The sequence below is a fragment of the Canis lupus genome, chromosome 9 (genome assembly GCF_003254725.2).
Source record: "Canis lupus dingo isolate Sandy chromosome 9, ASM325472v2, whole genome shotgun sequence".
Lineage (NCBI taxonomy): Eukaryota > Metazoa > Chordata > Mammalia > Carnivora > Canidae > Canis > Canis lupus.
In genome coordinates this window covers 48,883,212-48,907,025 of record NC_064251.1, presented here as the reverse complement: position 1 = coordinate 48,907,025, position 23,814 = coordinate 48,883,212, and the positions used below count along the sequence as shown (strand labels likewise).

Here is a 23,814-nt window from a genome sequence, read left to right as displayed (position 1 = left end):
CTCAGGAGACATGAGCCAAGGTCTGGGGTTCCCACATTGCCAGCCAGGGATCGCTGTCTTCCTCTGAGACAGACCAGGAGAGGCACTGGTTTCCTAAGCCACTCCCAAATGGCAGATGCCCAGCTCTACTCAACGGGGACAGCACTTGTTAGTTGTGCATGTGTTCAGAGCCCTTTGCACATGCTAAGATTCACATGTCATCACTGAGGAAACAGGCTGGGAGGGCCTATGAGTCGGCCTGGGGCACGGCTAGGCCTGGAGCCTAAATATCAGGGGCCCACAGCCCTGCCTATTCTGTGGGCCCTGCATCTCTCCCAGAGGTTTCTTGCTGTCTTCCTTCCCCATCTTGAACCCCAGGATACCATCAATTCTATGCCCTTCTAAGTCCAGCTCAAGCACCTCCCCAAGGCTTCCTTCAGCTCACATTGTCCAGGGACCACATGCTGACTCACCCAGGTGGCCCTGCTCTCTGGGAGCATCTCCCTCATTTCCTTCCTCTGGAGGGAAGGTTCACTTATGAAGTTGCTGTATCTGATCCTCTGCCCAGCTGCCCTGGGAAGGGAAATCAGGCCCTGCCCGCAGAGCCAGAGCTAGGACTAACTATGTAGTTTGTGGGGCTCAGTACAGAATAAAAGTGTGGAGCCCCTTGTTTAAAAATTAAGAGTTTCATAGCAGTGACAGCAGAGTATGAAAACGAAGTACAGGGCCTTCCTGGGCGTGGGGTTCCATGCAGCTACATCGGTCACACATCCACAAAGCCAGCCATGACTGCAGGAGACAGAACCCACCCTTAGGAGCTCCCAGGTTTTATTTGGCACAAGGGCAAGATTTGGTGCATAGCTCACAGTGGGAGCCAAGGACGGCAGAAGGATTCTTCCTTCTGCATGGTCCATCAGTAAGGCCTCTCAGATCCCAAACCCAGTCCATACGCCTCATCTCCCTGGGTTCCCAGCCATCTCCTTGAGATGGGCCAGGCAGGAGATAGGGCTCCATTTTACAGATAAAGACCCCAAAGCTCTCTGAGAGCCTATGTAGCTGGCTTCATCATGGCAGGTAGATAGAACATGGGGCTAAGAAGGGCTTGGAGGACCTGCCTAGGAGACCGGCCAGCTTCCACACTCCCATCAGCTGCTGGAGCTCATAGGCAGGCCTGCACAAGTCCAGCCTTGCCAGCCCACAGCATGAAGCCTGACAGGTCAAGATGGAGCAGCCAAGGAAAACAGAGGTTTCCTACCTCACAGCCGCTCACCCAAGGGAATTCCAGGGCAAGCCCTGGCACACTTCTCACTGGCTCAGGGATGGCAGCTGCCAAAATGCCCATGGCCTCGCCCAGTCCCTTCCAGTGGCCCATGTTGTATTCCCCATGCCTCCTCCACTGTACCCCTAAGAGGGGTAGTAGAGACCCTGTTAGGGCCACACTGAGAAACAGAAGGACAAAATCAGGAAATGAAGACCTAATGCCCACACATAGAACTGAACCCAGCTGTCCATGACAGCTTTACTCTTCATTGACCCAAACTGGAAACAACCCAAATAATCATCAACGGGAAGGACAAGTTGTGGTATATCCATACAACAGAATACTCCTCAGCAATAAAAAGGAGTAAAGTACTCATATACGCAACAGCATGGATGAAGCTTAAGCTCTTGTGCTGAGTAAAAGAAGCTCGTATTGTGCAATTCCACCTCCATGAAGTTCTAAAAAAGGCAAAGCAAATCTGTAGTGATAAAACAGATCAGCGATTGCCTGGGGCTGGGGGTTGAGGAGGGTTTGACAGGAAAAAAGCAGGTGGGAACATTCTGGAGTGACATGATGGTGGGGGGGTTACATGCATTTGTCGAAACTCATCAAACTGTGTGCCTAAGAGGGGTACATTTTACTGTGTGTCAATTCTACCTCAAAACAGTTTGATTTAGGAGAAAAGAAAGAGGTAGGAGCCAGAGGAGGTGTGTGGGTATGCGGCTGCCATGTGGGTATACAGCTTTCAGTAACATCAGGAGGCAAGGAGACAAGCCTCCCAGGGGGTGCTCAGTGTTTGAGGGTCAGGGGCCTGGGTCAGCCCCAAGGAGTCCCCATACATTCCAGAGACAGGAAGAAGATGGGGGCCAAGAGGAAATGTCCTCAAAGGAGGGGGAGAACCAGGGGATTATGATGCCTCTGATGCTGGGGAGAAGGAGCTCCAGCCAGGTCATGGCTCACAGTTGGGATTAGAAGAGACCGGAGAAGTAGTGCAAGGTCTGGACAAGGGGAGAGGCTAACCATGAGGACCCTTGCTGTGGCTCCCCTGTGGACGCCCACCCCCACAACCTCCCTCTGACAATCTCTGTTAGGCTGGCCGAGGGCCCTGTTCTAGCGATCATCTAAGGGGCTGAGTGGCACTGAGTGAGCCCTGGGACACTGACATGCCCAGCGTGCAGGACTGGACTGAACTCTATAAGCAGAGGTGTCATCCCTGCAACCTTGGGGCCCTGAATGGCTAAGGAGACCCAGTGGAGTCTGTGCCAACCCCCTTGAGGGCCTGAGCTGGCCTCCAGGATGGACACAGGCCCCCTCCACACTCCATAGAGCTGCTAAATTTAGCCAGGCAGTGGAGGCTGTCCTGGGGCTGAGGGCTTGGCAGCACTGCCTTGTCTCCCTACAAGGTCTGGCCCAATACCGGAGCTGGCCACTCAGCCTTTGGGCTTATAAGGCAGGTCCGGCAGCTCTCAAGTGCTGGAGTCTTGGGGTGGACTCTGGGCCAAACTCTCAGACTTTGGGGAGCCTCCTTTCCAGGCACTAGCCGACATGGGAGCTACTCAGTTTCTGGAGTCTCAGTTTCCTTATCTGTAAAATGGTTCCAATACCTACCTCATGGGGCTGTTTTTTAAAAAATCTGCTGACTGAGAAAGCACTGTGTTCCCTGTAAACTCTGACCCCTGCCCTGCCCATCTCTGCCCCCGACAATGCCTAAAACAATCACAGGTGTCTATCCCTGGGGATGCTGGAGTTGGGGCAAGGATGGGAAAGTAGAGGCCCGGATGGAAAGTTACATTTTGGAACCAGTGAAAGGTGTATTGCTCCTATCAGCTGCCTGTCTTACTCGGGCCAAGTTATTAGCAAAAAAAAGAGAATTTATAATTGGGAAAAGAAATGTAATTGTTTTTATTTCTTTTTATTTTGGGTATGCTCTGGATATGACAAGTCCAAATAAGATTGTCCCCACCACAGTCTGTTTTCTGAGGGGTCAGAACTGAGGCTCTAACAGGACCACATGTGTGTGCTCCAAGCAAGGGTGTCTGAAGAGCTGAGGAGACCCATTGGAGCCTTGTGCAGAACCTCTTCAGAGCCCAGGCTGGCCTCCAGGATGGGCATAGGTCCCCTCTGCACTCCACTAGCTGCTAAATTTAGCCAGACAAAGAAGCCATCTGTCCATTAGTCCATCTGTCTGTCAGCAAGCCTGGCTCCTTGGAGGGGGCGAGGGGAGGGGAAGAGGAGGTGGAGGAGGTCATGGCGATGGTAGGAAAAGGGCAGATACAGACTGGAGCAGGACTGCCTGACCCCCTCTCTCTTTCCCCTCCCCTCTCCATCTCTCACCGAGCGCCTGCTATACCCTCCTGAGTGTCCAGGAATCGTGAGTGAACTGGGTCACTAAGATGGCAGCAGCCGCCCTCACTCTTCATCGCAAGCCATCCATGTCCTGGGACCTGCTATTCCAAGAGCCACATGATCACCTGGAAAGGGAGTAGGCCCTCTTGTCTGGGATCAAGACACAGGTCTGGCTCCCAGCATCTCTGGATTTTTTACCTTAGGAAAGCCCAGGACATGGTTCTGGCCTGCCCCTCTTGAAGGTCATGTTGGATAGACAGTTGGGCCTGAGATTCGTGAAGCTGTTCTATTTGAGAGGGGGAAATGGCCTAGGGTGCTGGAATGGGCCACGGGCCTGCCCTCTGTGGGGGCCACTGCTGTGCAGAAAGCAGCTCTACTCAGACAAGCAGCTGGGATTTCCAGCCTGGGAGCCTGGCTCCCTGCCGAGAACAATTTCCCAGCTAAAGGCCTCCAGGAAGAAGACTCCTATCAGCCTTCAGAGTGAGGCAACTTGGCCTGCAGGGGAGTTCCCCACACCCCTGGGACACCCAGCCTCCATCTTCCATGTCCCGAGAAAGCCCCAAGGACACCTGGCCTGGATGGAGGGCCAGCCAGGAAGGCCATCCTGCTTCAAACCGAGGCCTCCAGTAGAACCCAGGGTGAGCTTGGGCAATTCATTTCTCTGAGCTCATTTCTTCATCTGCAAAATAAGACATTGGGTCTGGGGGGCCTCCAGCTCTAGGGTTCCAAAAGCCAACATGAGACTTCTGTCCTGCCCCAGCCCCCTGGGCCCTTGCATTCCCGCCCTGGGCTGTGGTTGAAGACAGAGGCCGCAGAAGGACTGTACCTCAAATTAATAGTGGTCTCAGGTTTTTGTCCTCAGTGTTGTTGGAACCCGTTCCTCTGAGGCCTCTACCTATGAGGCAAATCCCATTATCATCCCCATTTCACAGATGAGGCTGCAAGCTCAGTCTGGTAAGGCAAATTACCCAAGCCCTCACAGGCAGCTAGTAGCAGAGCCACGGGTATTAACAGGCTGTCTGATGTCAGGCTTTCCGGGCTATATCTCAGGGAGCCCAGTGGCAATGTGTGACAGATATGGCCCTTGAATCTTCTGGGCACTTACTTCCTCCTGCTTGTTTTAGGGAGGTGGAGGAATGGCCGGGACAGCACAGGTGATGAGAGAGGAGAGGTGAGCTGCAGAGATGCCTGCCCAGTGCTCAGGTTGATTGGGCACAGGCCAGGCTTGGACTTGGAGGCACACACAGGTGGATGGAAGCTGGCCTATAAGGACAGCAGTGGGAATCCTGCCACAGGCTCTGGAAGCATCTGGCAGCTGGACCGGAAATGGCCCTACTTCCTCTTCCGCTCTCCTGACTGCAACCCCCACCCCCCCCAGGGGCTGAGCTCCCCACCTGGGGGCACAGGTAGAGTGGGGAGGGTGTTTGGATATGGGGATGGGCTCCTGGTTTGGAGAAGGCTTCAGCCTGAGGCCACTGCCCCCAAGTCCTAGCCTTGTTCTGTTCTGCTAGGTTTGGGGTGTGTGTGTGGGGTGGGGGAGCTGATAGCTTTATCTTTGATGGGTGGCCCGTGGTTTCCTGCCAACAGCTCCTGTTTCTGGAGGCTCAGCAAGGCCCAGGCGGAGCCAGACGGAGCAATGGGGCTGGGCCTGGGTGGCCCCACCAGCCCCGCCCCCATCCATCTTTGGGAATTTATTTGTCCACAGGCGCGGCTGGCCCACAGTCCATCGCCTGCCAAGGGCCAAGAGCTTCTCTGACCACCTAAGGATTCTACTTTTCAACCCAGGTGCCTTCAACTGACCCCTGCCTCCTGATCTCTGGCCCCAGCTGCCCTGCCCTACCCTTCCTAGGGGGCCAGGAGGCCCCTAGAAGCTCCACCATAGACTTGGGTGTTGACACCTGGTTCACCTCGAGAGCAAAGGCTGCAAGGGGCTCAGTTCTCAGCCCCCAGCCTGGCTCACTATGGCCCAGCGGCTCCAGGATGAGCTGGCCGCTTTCTTCTTTGAGTATGACACTCCCCGAATGGTGCTCGTGCGCAACAAGAAGGTGGGCGTCGTCTTCCGCTTGATCCAGTTCGTGGTTCTGGTCTACGTTATTGGGTGAGTCTGGGCCCCCTACCCCTACCTCCCACCCTCTTGCACCAGCTTCCAACCTGGGCCTTTCCTCCAGCCTCTGGGATGCCCCCACGGCTCCACGGAGCCCCTCTTTCTCTCCATTGGTTGTCACCCTCCCTAACAAACCGTAGTGCTATAGAAGGAATGGAACTTGCTAACTCACTGTAAGAAGGGGACACTGAGGTAAAGAGGGGACATCCTGCCCTGGGCCTTATGGTGAACAAAACCATTAGGTTCTAAGGAACTGACTCACTGTTAACGGTCTCTCGAGTGGTGAGTCATGCTAGAGGCCAGCACCCCAGTGAACTACAACCAGAGAGCTCTACTTCTACTTTTGACCTCCCAGCCAAGCCAGGCCACTACTAAGAGACAAAGGCCACACCCCATTTTATAAACCAAAGAGGGACAGGCCCTGTTCACACCTGTCTTGCCTAAATTAAAGGCATCCTGACATATCTAAGACCCCCAGAGCAAAGAAACTTTCAAATTCAGAACCCCTGGTATCTTAACGGTAGCATGTCAGGCAGAGGTTGAGGGTCAGTTCAGGTCCCAAAGATGACTGCTCCTTTCTAGGCATCTTGAAACCTGCCCAGGAGTGCCGAGGCAGAGTCAGATGATACTCCCCCACAGTCTTGCTGTCCTGGGAGCCCACATGGGCCTGGCAGGGGATTACACCGATGTGTATATTGTGTGTGTATGCATGTGTGTTATACCTAGAGCTCTGTGTGGATGCACATGTTCTCCTGTGTCTGGGCATGTGCCTACTGGGTGTGGCTTCGGGGTGTGTCCCTATGGCTGGGTATCCACATATGCACATCACGTGGCTGAGGTGGCTGGGCACCTAATGTCTGTGCCCTGGGGGGTGAGGCGGGAGGGGTATCATGTCTGCTCAGGGTGGTACTGCAGAGGATTCTTGGAGGCCCCAGGGCCACTGAAGGAGTAGGGGTTCCAGCTCCTGCTGAGGGGTTTTAGGGCGTCTGGCAGTATTACACTGCTGTGTGATTCTGAGGGCCCTGCCCTTCTGGGTCTTCACCTCCCCATTTTTGCTATAGGACCAAACCAGGACTGCTAACTAGAGCCCACGGCAGGCCGACCAGGAGGCCAAACAGTGACCATATCATTGTGACCCCCAAGGCCTCTGAGCTGGTCAAGTGAAGTCAAAGCCAGGACCTAGCCCTCTGACACTTTTTGGCCTCTGCCTCCCTCCTGTTCACAGACTAATTTGACATCTGTAAAGTCATCTGAGCTTGTGAGGAAAATGGAGGCCCAGAAAGAAGTAGTGGGGCTTCCAGATCACATAGCAGGTCAGTAGCAAGTCTTAGCTAGACTGACCTCCCCTCCCCCTGCCCAGTCCTCAGCACTGTCTTCTCCTTTCCCACCTCACAAGGGCTCTGAGAACTTTGGTGTAATGGGGCACCGATGCTATGATACTGGGCACTGGATGTGCCTAAAAGTGCGCCCTTAGCTGCACTCCTGACCCTCCAGGGAAAGAGAGTTTGCTTGCCCAGGCCTAGCCAGCCCATCCTTCAGCTGGAGAGGCTGGGAGAATGTTGTCCTCACCATGGCCCCTGTTGCTCCTTATTTCTGCTTTCAGGTCAGCAGTGAGAGCAGAGCCAGGGCCCTCTTGGTGTTGCTCACAGACTGTCAGAGGGAAAGTGACAGTCTTCCCACCCCACCCCAGCTGTACCATAGGCCCGAAGCCAATATCCAGTCCTGAACACATACCTCTAGTAACAGAGACCTGCCTCCCTCCCTCTCAAGGACAGTCTACTCAGTTTCCGAATGGATGTGGTGGCTTCCTCAGTGTCAGTGAGGCTCAGAGAAACAGTGATTTAGTGTAGATCCCACAACTAGAAAGAGGCTGAACTGGATTTGAATCCAGCCTGCATGGCTCCAAAGTTGTCCTTGATACCGTGGAAGGAAACATCCTCAGAGAGGGGCACTGACTTTGTCCAAGTCATATAGCAGAGAGAGAAAGGTAGGGCCCCGCACAACCCCACCCTCAAGCCCAGACTTCCTGTTCCAACTGCAACTCCTGCTGTCTCTGGCACCCTCATCTGGCCACTGGCCACTGCTTTGCTGACTCTCAGCTGCAGACAGAAACCGGCCTGACATGGTCTTATCTCAGGTTTAGTTTCCCCACCTGTTCCACGGAGCAGGGTAGGGGGTCCCCTCTAAAGATGCTGAACACAGGCTCATTCCTGAGGAGGGATGCTTCCGTCCCAGGGGTCTAGTCTGTCTGACTATCTGGTCCATCGGGTGCAAAGGGCGTAGAGGGGACTCTTGCATTCCAGAGACAGGAGCACAAACAAAATGGGGGATGGGCAGGCACAAAGGCAGAACCGGACAGAGGGACAGACATTGGAGCACAACCACTCAAATGAAGAGAGGTCCTGAGACTTAGCAACAGTGAGTTACTAAGACAGAGGCAGAGAGGCTGAGATGCTGAGAACCCAAACAGACTCTGAGAAAGCAAACTGAGGCTGTGTTTTCTATCAGTCACACTCTTCTGGGAAGTCCATGGCAAATGGAGGGAGCAAGTGGGCCTAAGGCCCGAGTGGGCTGAGCTGTCACTCTTTTTGTCTCAAGTTAAAATGGTTAACTTGCAGTTAGAACTGTCTCCTGGGAGGTGATGAGCTCTCTGTAACTCAGTATACAGGCAGTGGGCCGTCATCCATGATCTAGCAGGTCCAAACAAGGAGTGTTTGCCTGGAGGGCACTGGTTTGGAGAGGAGAAAGGTCTGGCTGCGGCACACTGGAGGATCCCAGCGGGATTTGTGTAAGTTCCTTGAGTGCAGAATTTTGGTTGGCTTTGTTCGCTTCTATATTTTTAGTGCCTAGAACATTGCTTGGCACATACTAAGGGCTTTCTCCTATAGGCAATGGGGAGCCTCAGAAGGATATCTAGCAGGGGATCGGTGGGGGTGGATCGGTGGAGCTTCTAGCAAGGAAGCTGTGAAGAGGCAGCAGTGATAAGAGGAGAGGAAGAAGCCATGCCAAGGTGGAAGCAGTGAGCATGGAAGACAGAAGTAGTCACCCTGGTGGGCCCCACACCAGGGAGCTATGTGTGGAGCGGCTGCCCACTGCCTACTTTGTGCCCAACATCGCTGCAGAGGGCCACGGGCCCAGCATGGCCAGAGCATTTGACTTCTCAAGAGCAGTGAGAAATTGGGATTTATGGGCATAGGGAACCTCTTGGTATTTAGAGGTTGGTGACTCATTAAACAAATTTAAAAACACAAATTGTCAGCCTAGCTTACCTGCAGATGACATGTAGATTGATCTCTAAACACTCAAACGCTCTAAATTCAGTCCCTTCCAGGCCTGGAGTCTGCTCTTGCCCCTCCCAAGGCTGCTGTGCACTATAGCACTGTGCCTGGTCTGGTCAACTCCTGCTTGTGGTTGCAACTCGTGTCCCACCAGCCACAACCTATCCTCCCATCCCCATACCAGAGTTCCTGTGGCATCTGCCATGGCTCCTCTCATGTCTCAGACTCCCACAGCAAAACCCCTTTGGGTCCTTAGATGAAAGCCAAGAGGACAGAGGGACTGAAAGAATGTAGGGACAATGGAGAACGAGGGTGTAAGATAATGCCCAGGCTTTGAGGAGGATTCGGTAGGAACAGTGCCATCTTCCAAGGTGAGGGCACCAGAGGGGCAAGTTCTGAGGGGGACATGAGACATTCAGGTTGGTCCCATTGAATTTTTATTTCGAGGTATTAGTCAAATGCCATAATATCCACCCTTTAAGAATATATAATTCAGTGGTTTTTAGTATAATCACAAAGTTGTGCCACCATCACCATTATCTAGTCCACTACTCCATGTTCACTACTCCAGAAAGAAACTCTGTACTCCCTAGCACTTTCTCTCTACAGCCTCCTTCACCTACTCTGGATATTTCATATAAGTAAAATGATACAATATGTAGCCTTTTGTGTCTGGCTTCTTTCACTTAGCATAATATTTGTAAGGTTCTTCTATGTTGGTTGTAACATGTATCATTAATTCCTTTCTTTTATGGCTGAATACTATATCATTGTATGGATATGTCACATTTGGTTTAGCCATTCATTGAAAGTCATATGACTTGTTTCCACTTTTGTTTCTTACGTATGTTGCTGTGAACACTTGTGTACAAGTTTCTGTGTGGGCATATTTTCAGTTCTGTTGCATATATACCTGGGAATGGAATTGCTGAATCAAGTAGTAATTCCATATTTAGCTTTTTGGGGAATTGCTAGGTTGTTTTGCCAAGGTTTGAGTTGAGTCTGAGGTTTCTGCATGATGTCTGCGTTGAGGGACCCGGGAAAGGGGAAGGAATGGGTGTCAAAAGTGTTGGGCCATATGGACGTGTATGTAAGTTCCTTGAGTGCAGAATTTTGGTTGGCTTTGTTCGCTTCTACATTTTTAGTGCCTAGAACATTGCTTGGCACATACTAAGGGCTCAATAAATAAATACTTGTTGAATCGCTAAATGAATGTGTGGAATTAGATCTCCAGGGAGAGTGCAGAGGTGGAGATAAAAATCTGAGGACATGATGTACCTGAGACAGCTTACATGAGGTCCTGCCTGGGCTGAGAATGGGAGCCAGGACAATAGGGGTAGGTGGACATTTAAGCAGGAATTACTGACTTGAGACGGTGAAAACAAGAGGACTATTTATTAGTGCCTACTGCATGCTAATTTCCTTAATGAGAACTCATGGGAATACACCTTAGACTTGCTTTCTTCCTGGGGCTTAGCCCACAGTTCAGTGCAGGGAAGGCCTTGCTCATATTTGTTGAACGAACAGCAGCATTTTTGAAGTAAGTGCCATCACCTCTGTTTTATTGAGAAAGCCAGGACTCAGAAAGGTTTAGTCTTCAGCCTGGTGAGGCTAACGTCACACAGCTGGTGAGTGGCAGGGCTGGTACCTGAATCTTGGCTTCCTTTCCCTCACACAGCTGCAGCCGCACTCTTGGCTACTGTACTATGTGCCATCTTCCAGGAGGGGCTGTTGAAGCAGAGACTCAGGACAAGGGGTTGTTGCAGCTGAGGTGGAAAGAATGAGAAAGATAATATCTGGACAAGGAGAGACTTCTGAAGATGTTTGTGTCTTTGACATCACATCCCCTTGGTGGTGACAGCAAGTCCAGGTCAAGGCAAGCACAGCTTCGGAGGGATGGATCTGGAGCCATGGTTATTCCGTTATTATCAGAACTGAAGTCATTGGTGTCAGGTTAACTTTACCCCTCACCCCCCACCCCAAGGGTTGACAGTGTGCAGGGGCCGACATAGCCAGGTGTGGTTGCATCAGCTCCAGCACGCAGCCATGCTGTGGCCGCATACTTCCGGCTCCTGGCAGACGTGCTGGTGCTGGGCAGCTCAGTGCAAAGGGGCAGAGACCTGGGTTGGGACCTCAAGCCCGGGGTCGGCCTCTGACTCCGGAAGGACACTGTCACAGGATTCAGTTTCCCCATCTGTACTGTAAGGAGTTGGTAGTGGGCCAAGAGAGAAAGGCTATTGGAACATCAGGGGTGAGGGCTGCCAGGAACGAGGCCCATGACCCTTCCAGAGGGGCTCAGAAAAGGAGCAGCTACTCTGAGCTTGGACATGGAGTCAGAGTCGTCCCTGGAGGAAAGAGGCTGAGGAGGGTAGAGGTAGGTGATGCCCCCAGTCTCGGCTAAGGCTGGAAGCTCTGAAGACTGGAAGCCTTTCGCATGCCTTACCTGTTGCCATCAGGGACCTGCAGGGGGCAGCAGTGACCATGCTTAGGCCTGTGGGGGCGCCTCCTGGACCAGGCTGGGGGAGGGGCTTGGAGAAGAGAAGAGTGGACTATGGGGGAGGAGAGGAAGACCTGGGTGGGCTGATTCCTGGGGTCTGGGCCAGGAGACAGTCCCCAGAGAGCTAGCACTGACTCTAGCACTGAGGTGCCTGGAGAATTGCTACTAGGCCTGAGCTCTGGGACACCGGAAAGGAGCTTTGAGCTCTGCTTGGGTGCTCAGAGCCACAGGTGTGCTCACGGATTTCCCTGAGGTGCACTGCTACATACTCTGATGGTCACCACAACTGGACACACACACCCAAACACAGTTACACTGGATCTCCATGCAGTCCTTCCTGAAGGAAATGGGCCACACCCAGGGCTCTCAGTTGTGAGCAACAGAAACCAAACCCAAACTGGCTTAAATAAAGAAAGGAAATTTATTAGCTAATGTATCATACTTCAGACATGGCTGGATCCAGGTGCTCAACCATTGTCAGGAGGCTGCCCTCTTCCATCTCCTGGCCTGACTTTCCTCTAGGTTGGCTTAATTCTCAAGCTGAGTCTCTCTGTGAAGTAGCAAGATGACTAACCATAGTTCTGGTCATCGCTACCTTGCTCAGCTACCCAGCAGAAAGGATGCCTCTTTCCCAGTGATTCCCAGAAAAATCCTAGCCTCATTGCTGAAACTTCCTAGGTTGTGTGTTCATCTTTAGACCTATCACTGTTGCTAGGGCAGTGGAACACTGATTGGCAAGCCGTGGTCATGTGCCCATCCTCCCTACACCCAAGGCTAGGAAGGAGGTCAGTTTCACTGACCCTCTAAGACTGAAAGTGGAGAACCCAAAGGAACAAGGCTTCTTCATGCTGGGAAGGGAAGGTCAGAATTTCCCCAAAAAGCTGGGAGGCCTCTGGCCTTAGTCACTCCCACAAGGGCCTCATGTGGGGCCACATAATAGGAATTGCCCCCTCTGTTTCCCTTCCAGTCCCCCTTGCCAGGGCCTCCCAGCATGGCTGAGATAATCATAGCTAATGGCTCTGTAGTGCTTACTGCATGCCAGTCCTCATTCTAAGTGATCTACAGGCAGTAAGTCACAATAAGCAGGTTCAGTACTATTATTGTTATTCCCGTTTTACAGATGAGGAAACTGAGGCAGAGAGGGATGAATAACTTAGCCAAAATCACAGAACCCATGAGTAATGTAGCTGAGATTCCAGTCCAGCCTCTTGGGCACCAAAGGCCAGGTTCTCAGGCATCATGCTTTTCTAGTTCTCAGTGGGAGAACCTCAGGAAAGTGTACTCTGGGCATGAGGATTATGGTCCAAGAAGCTTGGCCTCCTGGCCCCAGCAAATCTTGCTCTTAGAAAAGGATCTGAAAGAGTCCTTCAGTGGATCTCCTCCCTGAGAATTAGTATTTTCCCAGTAAGAAGAAGGGTGGCACTTCAGGTATAGGCCAGCTCGGGGAGGCAGGTGATGCTCTCCTGCCCCAGCCTAAGATGAGAAGAGAGCGGCTCAGAGGATGCATCTGGAGATGGGAAGGGAAAGGATTTGACTTACCTAGCTGGTGCCAGAAAAGGCAGCAGCTCACACAGCCTCCTGCCATCTTTGAATGACCTGACCCAGCTCTGACTGCTTTAACCCCCAAAACACCCCCACAGGTGGGTGTTTGTCTACGAGAAGGGCTATCAGACTTCAAGTGGCCTCATCAGCAGCGTGTCTGTGAAACTCAAAGGTCTAGCCGTGACACAGCTCCCAGGCCTGGGCTCCCAGGTCTGGGATGTAGCTGACTACGTCTTCCCAGCCCAGGTGAGCTGACTCAGGGGTAATACCTTCCACCCACAGGGTGGCTCAGAGCGGGCTTGGGCTCTGTCCAATCTCCCTATTGCACTAGCCCAGGCCCCAGCTCCCCTAATGAGGGGCAGAAATGGGTTGTAATATCATCCCCCTCTGATATCATGGGGTGTGGAGGCTGCTGGGTATCATGTGGATTCTAGGCACCTATTGGGACTGTGCTTGGGTTCTCGGGGGCTGTTCTCCCAACCCAGAGCCCTCCCCCTTCCCTCCCCTGCCTGTCGTTTCCAGGGGGACAGCTCCTTCGTGATCATGACCAATTTCATTGCGACCCTCCAGCAGGTTCAAGGCTACTGTGCGGAGGTGAGGACTGCTACCTGTCCCCTCACCCCAATTCTTGGACCCATAGGGGTAAATAACATGGAAGAGGAAGTCCCCTTGGCTATCAAAGATAGGCTTCCTCGGGGGAATGCGATGGTGGAATTTTAGGCATAGATTCACACAAAGTAACAGTCTGCTATTGGCTGTGGAGACGCTTCCCTCCCAGCTATGTGTCAAGCAAGATGCCGACCCTCAGTGCCCACCCAACCCCCAAACCCTAACATCTCTCCTTCCTGCCAGGTAACACTGGCCATAGGGCAGTGGGCATGAGCCCAGAGGGATACTGGGAGGGGACTGAGGGAAGGAAGCTGTAAGCAGAGGTCACCCCAAAACTGTCTAAGACTGCCACAAGACCTCCCTAGGGCCCTGGGGGTATGAGGGGCTCTCCTTAGGACACTACCCTGGGACCTGGGACCAGCAACTCTCCCTTCCCCTAGCATCCAGAAGGGGGTACATGCAGAAATGACAGTGGCTGCACTCCGGGGAAGGCAGAGAGGAAGGCACAAGGTAAGGCTGGCCTCCTCCCATCCCCCTCTGTCCCCTCGCACAGCCCCTGTTCAGCTCCAGGCTTCCTCCACCAGGAAGGCCTTCTTGCTTTCTCCCTTCCTTCCATCCCACCCTTGGTCCAGGCCTAGCCACATTTCTGTCCGCGGGCTGCCGCTTTTTGGGTGTCCTGTCACTGGGGGCTCCTCTGTATCCCCAGCTTGGAGTGGGCACCCACCAGTTCCTCCCTTGCTCCAGGCATCCGCACAGGCAAGTGCGTGGCCTTCAATGACACTGTGCAGACATGTGAGATCTTTGGCTGGTGTCCCGTGGAGGTGGATGACAAGGTCCCACGGTAATGCCTTATCCAACCAGGGAGCTCGGAGCAGACTCCTCAGCCCAGACCAAGGGGATCTATCCTCGGAAGGATTCCCTCACCCCATCTATAATGGTCCGAGCCAGTGATCCCCCTGACCCCTGGTCAAGGGGGCCTAAGAGTCCATCACTATAGCACCCCCATCCCCCAACCAAGCCAAGGCCACAGGAAGATCCCGTAGGTTCTCACACCCCCACACCCGTAACAAACGCTGGTGGGCTTTTGGGCAGACTCCTGGGGAGGGGACGGTAAGTGAGTGCAGTCTCCTCCAGCCCTGCCCTTCTCCAAGAGGCCGAGAACTTCACTCTCTTCATCAAGAACAGCATCAGCTTTCCACGCTTCAAGGTCAACAGGTTTGTGGGAAAGGGAGGCAGAAATGCAGAAGCCCCCCTCCCCCCACCCAGGGCTGCTCCAGCTGGTCTCAACTGTCTCTGTCACCTTCCACTCCTGCTGATTTCACTCTGGAGGCAGAAGCCTGAGCTGGGCTCTTGGGGGGCTACCTTTAGTTGCCAAGGGCTGTGAAGGGGGGTGGTTTATGGAGTTTGTGAGGGATCCCCAGACCTTCAGGGCATGGTGGGCACCCTCCCCACTGGCATTCTGCTTCACCCCCATATAGACGCAACCTGGTAGAAGAAGTTGATGCGGCCTACATGAAGACCTGTCTTTATCACAAGATCTTGCACCCACTGTGCCCTGTCTTCAAGCTCGGCTATGTGGTGCAAGAGTCAGGACAGAATTTCAGCACCCTGGCTGAGAAGGTATGGTGCCAGGCAAGTGAAGAGGGCTGGGTCCTGGAATTATCAGGTCAATGAAGGCTTTTCAGTCCCAGAGAATGCCCTCTTCAAGCGCCCTCCAGTGTGGGCTGGGCATATATATGGATTTATTCCCTAATACTGGGGGCTCCTGAAGGTCAAGCCTGAGTCCTCAGCAGGGCCTGGTATGGACCTGACACAGAAGAGGTGCCTGGAATGAATGGACATGGGCAGACATTATCACCTGGATGTTTGCTGAGGTCACACCATATTTTAGCTATTAGATAAAAGCAACTTGAATTCCATGCCCTATGACCCTGAGAAATCCTATGTTCTGCTGGGGATTCTTGGGAATTCCAGAAGCATGATTGGGTTCAAATCCTAGCTCTGCCTCTAATGAGCAATGTGACCTCAGACTAGTCTCCTACCTTGAGTGTGTCTGAGCTTTTGCTCAATAGTACCAATAATGGTACTATTATCAGTCTCATACCTCACGGGACGATAATAGTACCATGCTCATTGGGTTATCTTGAGGATTGCGTGAGTTCACTCATGGGACCGGCACTTCAGTGCTACCTGGCACATGGCAACCCTGTGTACATGTTCCTACGTGATCGTTATCATCCTTCTACAGTGCCTATTTAGGGATGAAAATCAGCTTCTTTTCTGTGATATCAGTCATAGACACAAAACTTGCTCACAGCGCATTTATCTAGAACAGGGATCAGCAAAGTTTTTGTTTAGAGGGCCAAAAAGTAAGTATTTTCAGCTTTGCAGGCCATGTGGGCTCTGTTCCAGCCATTCAAGTCAGCTGCTTGAGGGTAAAAGCAGCCACAGAAAATATGCAAACAAGTTCAGCCCTTAGGCCTCAGGAAGCCAAACCCTGGAGGGAGTTTACACCGAAGCCACACAGAAAACCAGAAAGCTGAATGTTAGACTTTCTTGTTCCTAAAATCTCCCTGCCACCTGTACTGGGAACTTCTCACCCCTCACCATCAACCACAGATAACTGCATATCTACCTCCTGCCCAGGTACCCAGCTGCACGCACGCTCTGACCAATTCTTCTGCTGCTCAGCCTAGCCCCACCTGTCCCCAGTTCTCACCTTGCCCAAAGGAGCTTCATTCTCTCAAGTTTTTTTTTGTTTTTGTCTTTTTAAGATTTTATTTATTTATTCATGAAAGACACACACACACAGAGGCAGAGACATAGGCAGAGGGAGAAGCAGGCTCCCTGCAGGGAGATCGATGCAGGACTTGATCCCACGACCCCAGGATCATACCCTGAACCAAAGGCAGGTGCTCAACCACTGAGCCGCCCAGGCGTCCTCAAGGTTTCTCTTACGAGGCCAGATCTTTACAGACTCACTTTTTAATTCAACACTACTTACTTGCCTTCCATGCTGTGACTTTCACTCAGGAGTCCATGACCAATGAGACAGTCAGCCCCACCCTCATGGAGTTTATAGTCTTAGAGGAGATGAGTTAAGAATCACACAAAATAGGCAAGTGGGTGGCTCAGTGGTTAAGCATCTGCCTTCAGCTCAGGTCATGATCCCAGGGTCCTGAGATTGAGTCCTGCAACGGGCTCCCCGTGGGGAGCTTGCTGCTCCCTCTGCCTGTGTCTCTGCCTCTCTCTGTTTCTCATAAATAAATAAATAAATAAATAAATAAATAAATAAATAAATAAATAAAAATAAAAGAATCACACAAAATAAATATACGATTTAAAAGTAACCAGTGTTCCAGGAGAAAATGCAGAGGGAATGACAGGTACACGTTTTAGACTGGAGGTGGTGTTTAGGGAAGGCCTCTCAGGGAAAGTGACCAAAGGATAAGAAAGAGCCAGCCTTGTGGAACTAGGGGAGCTGTATGTGCAAAGGCCCTGAGGTAGAAAGAACTTGGCGTATTTTAGAAACCATCAGAAAGTTGATGTGTGATGGATGAGAGGTGAGGCCAGAGAAGATGACAGGACTTCCATCCTGAAGCAGCTTCTCAATGCCTCTTCCCAAACAAACAAACAAATGTCCCTCCCTTCAAGAGATTGCTGGCATCAGCATAAGACAGAAATTTCTTGGTCCTGAAACCCCTGTGTCCCTGCAGGGCGGGGTGGTAGGCATCACCATTGACTGGAACTGTGACCTGGACTGGCATGTGCAGTACTGCAAACCCATCTACGAGTTCCATGGACTGTACGAGGAGAAAAACCTGTCTCCAGGCTTCAATTTCAGGTGCTTGTCAGGACTCCACCAGTGCACCCTTCCTTGGTGTCCCAGAACCCCAGAAAAACCCCAGAAGGTTTTTCTACTCCCAGAACCCTCTGAGGCCAAGTAAGTGTCCCCAGAAAGGAAGCAGAGGAAGCTGGGCAACTCTCATTCTCCTGGGATTGGCCAAGCAGGGAGCCCACAGGAAACAAAACCTCGGTAGCCTGAGCCCCCTCACTTGAGGCCCCCTTGGCCAGGACTGGCAGGGGTCGCTAACATCAGAAGTGAGGGGTTGGGTTGAGGGTGAGAGTTGGATACAGCATTTCTGGAATGAGACCTGGGATCCTGCCTGGGATTCCCTCTCTATGTAATGTTGGAGGCCATGGGACTATCTTCAAGGACCTCTGAGGGCTCCTGCTGAGCTTCAAGAACACTGGACCCAAGCTGTTCTTCATCACCCTTTTCTACAACCTCACCCTTTCCCCCAAGGTTTGCCAGACACTTTGTGGAAAATGGGACCAATCACCGGCACCTCTTCAAGGTGTTTGGGATTCGCTTTGACATTCTTGTGGATGGCAAGGTGAGTATCCAGTGTGAGGGACAGCCAGAGACACAGTCTTAGTTCCTGTGAGTGTTTGTTGGGTGTCCATGGTTATAGACAACAGGAAGTTGGCTGGGCTTCATTTAGCAGTTTTACTTCTAATAACAGATGGACCTGGGTACCCATTGAGGGCAGGTCTTTCCAGCTGGTGACCTCACTTCCTCCACTGCCTCCCTGTGTCCAGGGAGGCAGAGCCAAGGTCAAAACCCAGGGTTTCTAACAAGCCGCTGGGTCCCCATGTAGAGCTAGAGCTGTGGGGAACAGGCTTTGGGGCCAGCTAGTGGTGGGGGTGGAGGGCAGAAAGGGGGAGTTCCTTACCCCTGGTCTGGCCTTGGGATTTCTGAGAAAGGTCTTTTCCACCTGGCTCCTTCTGACTGTGAATCCTTCTCTCCCTGGCCCCTGCCACCAGGCTGGGAAGTTTGACATCATCCCCACAATGACAACCATTGGCTCTGGGATTGGCATCTTTGGAGTGGTAAGTGCTAGGGTCAAGGGGTCAGTGGAGGAAACAAATCTCTCAGCCCATCTTTACTGAGCCTGCCCCACCACCCCAGACCCACAGTATGTCTGAAGAAATCGAGGCCAAGACCTGGGGCACGACAGAGTTGGAATGGGGTGGTCTTGATCTCCCGAGGGACCTGCAATGCCTTGTTCCCCAATTCCAGAACCTGAGGTCTAGATGGGGCAGAGTTGCTCCAGGCCCCCACAGCCAGAAGGAACTGATGCGGGCTGTGGAGGGTTCTGTCCCCGCCCCCACATCCCCCCTGCTCTATCTGCCCCTTCCCTGCCCTCAGGCCACGGTTCTCTGTGACCTGTTGCTGCTCCACATCCTGCCCAAAAGGCACTACTACAAGCAGAAGAAGTTCAAGTATGCGGAGCAAATGGGGCCAGGGGCGGTAAGAGAACTCCTTGAGTTTGCAACTTTCTGAGGCCTTGGGCCCACATGTCTGTGTTGGGGGACCAGCTGCTACCCTGGGGCTGACTTCTTTTCCCTTCCAATGCTTACACAGGGTGAACATGACCCCGCAGCCACCAGCTCCACCTTGGGCCTGCAGGAGAACATGAAGACATCCTGACCCTCAGCTCCGGACTCCTGACTGGACACAGCTTTGGTCAGGGGCCTCGGTGGGGTCCCAACCAGAACAGAGCGGTCTCCACAGGAGCTCTCCACCGTCTTAGCCAAGCAGACACTAGGTCTTGGCAGCTCAGAGTGGCCACTGGGGGAGACCTGTGCACATCTGGGCTCTGGCCCCAACTCCACAATCCCCAAAGGAGCTCTGCCCCAGCCTCGGCCACTCCTGGTCTAGAGGGACTGCAGCTGGGCAGGGCTCCTCTCTCGTTCTTCTATTGGAGCTGTGTGCTTCTCTCTCTGGGCCTTCATGCACCACACGGCCTCGTGTCTCTAGATCCATGCTCTCCCATATGGCAGACACTAGCCACAATGACCATTTAAATCAATATTAATTTAAACTGAATAAAACAAAAAATTCAGTTCCTAAAACTAGCCACATCACAACTGCTAAATAGACACATGTTTCTAATGGCTGCCATATTGGACTACATAGAATATTACAGAAAGTTCGGTTGGACAGTTCTGCTTGAGCCCTCTTACTGGCGCCAGATTTACCTATGGAGCTTATCAACAGTGCAGGCACCTGGGCCTACATCAGACCTCAGAATCTCTAGGGCAGGCCACAGATATGCAGTGATGGCAAACTCCCTGGGCCATTTTAAAGACTGAAATTTCAGAACCACTCCTGATTGGCTATCGGAGGTAGCCTGGGCCTGCATGAGCTGGCAGATGCAGGTATTGAGTAGGTGTGTGGTGCCCTTGCAGGCATATGGTGTCTCATGTACACACTGCCCTGTGCACACTCATCCTCATGCACCGCCCCCCTCATCCACACTCAGGCCCTGCAAACACAACCATCTGAATATACCAATGTCCTCAAGTACAGATGCATGGTTCATGCCACAACACCTCCACATGGGATATGCTTCTCCTCAAGTGTGTCAGGCCAGGACAGTGCTTTCTAGCCACGAATCCTTACTCAGCTACCTTGGGGTTGGTGCAGGGCCCTGGCCACACCCTGGGCTCCCTGCTTGTGGCCCAGCCTCGGCACCTCAGGCATGCCCAATTCTGTCTGACACAAGGTCTGGGGAACCTGAGTGATGGGGTACAATAAAAGGAAGGAGGACAAACTTCTGCCTTTGCACTTTTGCCTCTCTGACACTGGGTGTCCCCATCTTTTTGGAATGCGGGGTTGAGCTGAGAGATCTTTGGGGTCCTCTGGATCTCTCAGTAGATAGTGGTGAGTTGACACGCCCTGAGCCCAGCAGTGTCAGTGCTAGAGGTCAACGCACCTCTGTCTGTGGGTCACTGTACCCAACACTGGAACTCCTTCTGGTCCTCCATACGCCCCTCCTTCTGGTCCTCCATATACACTGAGAGGCCTGGTACTCAGACAAGCACATACTCTCAGGAGTGGCCTCATGAAGGCAGGAATAAGAAAGGGGCTGGCTGGCCCAGGAGAGAGACCTGAGGGAATCCCAAAGGGAGGAGGAAGATCTTGAACGGAGACAGTGTGGAATGATTGTCCAGGGGCTCTGCAGTGGCAAGACCTATGGCCAGGCAGGGTCTCTGGGAAACCCCCATCACCACACCCTATCTAGACTAGTGCTGTCCAATAGCAATGATGGAAACATTCTCTATCTGTGCTTCCCAGAACAGCATTCACTAACCACATGTGGCCACTAAATACTTAAAATGTGGCTAGTGTAACCAAGAAACTGAGTTTTTTATTTTATTTACTTTTAATTAATTTAAATCACCATATGTAGTGGCCAGTGGCAGTAAGGAATGATACTGGACAGCACAGGCCAGCCTCCCCCTCTGTCTTTCAGGCCCTTGACTTTCTACCTTCTTCCTCAGCTAAGAACCATCCTTCAGATTTTACAAGACAGGAACTCCCTCTTCTCTCCCTTCGTTCCCCAGTCCTACCTGCTTTTGCACCTCCTGACTCCTTCCCTCCTGAATGATCAGAGATTCCTCCTTTGTATCCAATGCTTCTATCCAGCCCAGAGGCCTCCCAGCAGAGACTGCCTCTCCTCTCCACCAACACCTACTACATTTGCTCCTTCCTTCTGCCTGCTGGCCCTGGTTCCTCTGTGGCTTTGCCTGCTCTTCCTTCACTGTCACCATTCCAGAAAGACTCACACTTCTATACTTCCCTCTGTATCCGATTTTCTGTGATTGGCTTCCAGCCCCACCCTCACTTCTCCTAAACGCCCTTGTCAAGGTTACCAACAGCGTCCTTGCTGCCTAATCCAAAGCAGACACTTCAGCCCATATCCCGCTTGGCCTGTCAGCCTGACACTGTTGACCAAGCCCTCCTTTGTTGAAAGATTTCCTTCCAACAGCTCCTAGGACCCACCCTCTCCTGATTTTCCAGCCAGACCAGTATACCGGGAAAAGACAGTTTTCAACTGCAGCCCCACCAAGGGTCACTGTATGTCCTTAGGCAAGCTGCTTAACTCTCCAAATTTCTCCACGAGTGGGGGTAATAATAGCCGCTACTCAGGTTAGGGTAAGATAAGATATGTAAAGTGCCTAGCACAGAGCCCAGCACCCCAGTAGTGCTCTGCTTCTCCATCTAGCCTCCCTTTTATTTATCTTTTTTTTTAATATTTTATTTATTTATTCATGAGAGACATAAGAGAGAGAGAGAGAGAGGCAGAGACTCAGTCAGAGGGAGAAGCAGGCTCCTCACAGGGAGCCTGATGTGGGACTCGATCCCGTCCCGGGATCACGCCCTGAGCCAAAGGCAGATGCTCAAACACTGAGCCACCCAGGCGTCCCTAGCCTCCCTTCTAATGGTGGAGTCAGCTAGTTGTCCCTGGGATCTATTCTGTCTAGTGATGCAACCCTTGGTTCTTAGCTGGATAGGTGGCTGCCTAGCATGAAAATTGCATCTCCCAGCCTACTCTTGCTGCTGAGTCTGGTCATGTGATTAAGTTTTAGCTAATAGGATATATGTGGAAGTATCATGTGACACCTTTTGGGAACTTTCCTTAAAAGAGAACTGGTGTAGATCCTTTGCCCTCTTCTTCATCCTTGTCTTCAACCACTGTCTAGAATGCATATGTGATGGCTGGAGCTTTAGCCACCACTCTGAACCATGAGGACAAGAGGCATACTGAGAGGTTGCTGGAGCTTAAGTGGAAAGAGCCACATCTGGAAGGTCTTTATGGAGCAGAGCTGACATTCCATCTTTGGGCTGTTTCCTCTGAGGCTCTTATGTGGGATTTGTGTTACCTAAATCAAAATTGATCCTACTTGGTACAGAAATCTTTCCCCCTTAAGACCAAGTGTTCTGTCCTTGGCCTCTACCTTATTTGCTCTGAATTATCTTACCCTTTCTCATGGTTCTACTTACAATCATGAGTCTTTTCTGACAAATTCCAAAACTGTCTCTCTGGCACAGCCCTCTTTCCTAAACTTGTAGTCCAACCGGAGTGCTGTACCTAATTATTCATTAGACAAACATGTTTTGAGCACCTACATGCTCATGATGTGTCAGACTATATGTTGGGTGAATCAGACACAGACCCTGTCCAGAGCGGGGGGAACAAGAAGGTAAATGGATGCTAAGTACAAGGAAGTACCTAGGAGGGGCTGCTAACCCATGCTGGGCAGTGAGGAAGTCATAGGGAAGGATTCCTGGCAGAAGGAATGTTGAACCAAGCCCTGAAAGGAGTTAGATTCTCCTGGGTAGGACTGAGATCATGGAGGGCTTGTTTGGAACTATTATGAGGATACTGATGAGGCATAGAAGATTCCTAAGCAGAGGCTGACTTGGGTTTCTGAAAGACTGCTCTGGCGGCCAAGCAGAGAAAGGCCAGTAGGAGGAGTGAGACTAGATGGAGATGGGAGGCCAATGAAGAGGTTGCATAGCAATCTGGGTACACAAAGATGGTGGCCTGAGCTAAGAGGGAGAGGCAGAGGGCTGAGAGAAATGAATGAATTCCAGTGATATTGAAGAGCCAGCATGAGCACGGGTGGTTGGGCCTAGGGTGACTCCCAGTCTTCTGGCTCCAGATTGAGACAGAGACACAGGAGGCCAGGTTTGGGGAGTGATATGGAGCTCTGTATGGGTCAAGTGGTGGGGTGAGGTGCCAGAGAATTCACAAGTGAACTTAGCATAACTGAACCAAGAGTCGATGAGCCAACCAGAGGAGAGGTCCGGGGGTGGACAGAGTCCCCGGGAAGGGCCACCGTGAAGGCCAGGACATCCTGACCTCTGCCCCAGCTAGGCCATTCCTGCGCTGCTCATAGAACTCTTCCCCAAACCTCAATCCGACTATGACCATAAACCCATTCGCGCTTCCCCTACCCGCTGTCCGCAGCCACCCTCCATCACCCCCACCCCCACCCCCGCCGCCCACAGCAGAAGCTTCTGTCCCACCCCAGTCACGGATCTCACCTCTCCGGGCTCCTAGTAGGCAGGGGGCATCTCGGCCCCACAAACCCTCGCCCCCGGGGCGCCCCCCCCGAGCCAGGCCGAGGTGGGGGGAGACCAAGGGCTTTAGAGGGCAAGCACTTGGACCCCCCAGGCTCGCTGAAAAGCCCAGCCGCGGCTTGGAGGGACTTGGGGGGGCCCAGGCAGCCGCAACTGGGGCGTAGGGGGCGTGGCTAGGCCCAGCCCGGCCACGGGGGAGGCCCCAGCCCCTCCCCCGCCGCGCCCCGCCCCGCCCCGCCCCCCGGGAGGCGGGCGGAAGCC

General features: G+C 52.5%; 1 protein-coding gene and 1 long non-coding RNA gene across 4 annotated transcripts; one reads left to right on the top strand and one right to left on the bottom strand.

Moving 5' to 3' along the window:
- The first annotated feature begins 57 nt into the window (after positions 1-57).
- P2RX1 (purinergic receptor P2X 1) lies at positions 58-20,236 on the top strand. Of its 3 annotated transcripts, none has more exons than XM_025476044.3 (14): positions 58-4,224; positions 4,711-4,992; positions 5,292-5,684; positions 13,106-13,253; positions 13,530-13,601; positions 14,057-14,126; positions 14,361-14,457; positions 14,751-14,831; positions 15,095-15,236; positions 17,333-17,460; positions 17,923-18,013; positions 18,444-18,509; positions 18,829-18,930; positions 19,045-20,236. In XM_025476044.3, the coding sequence occupies exons 3-14, from the start codon at positions 5,548-5,550 to the stop codon at positions 19,108-19,110; spliced, it is 1,200 nt and encodes a 399-aa protein (XP_025331829.1). In that variant the 5' UTR covers positions 58-4,224; positions 4,711-4,992; positions 5,292-5,547; the 3' UTR covers positions 19,111-20,236. The 3 variants fall into 3 exon arrangements, with proteins under 3 accessions (XP_025331829.1, XP_025331828.1, XP_025331830.1); XM_025476043.3 differs by having other exon boundaries at positions 15,095-15,248; XM_025476045.3 differs by lacking the exons at positions 58-4,224; positions 4,711-4,992; positions 5,292-5,684 and adding exons at positions 10,402-10,508; positions 10,647-10,844 and having other exon boundaries at positions 15,095-15,248.
- LOC112677518 (uncharacterized) lies at positions 10,340-23,756 on the bottom strand. The gene is made up of 2 exons (XR_003147053.3): positions 23,518-23,756; positions 10,340-10,734 (listed from the first exon to the last, which is right to left on the bottom strand). It is a non-coding gene; the product is annotated as an uncharacterized LOC112677518 (long non-coding RNA).
- Between the last annotated feature and the right edge of the window lie 58 nt (positions 23,757-23,814).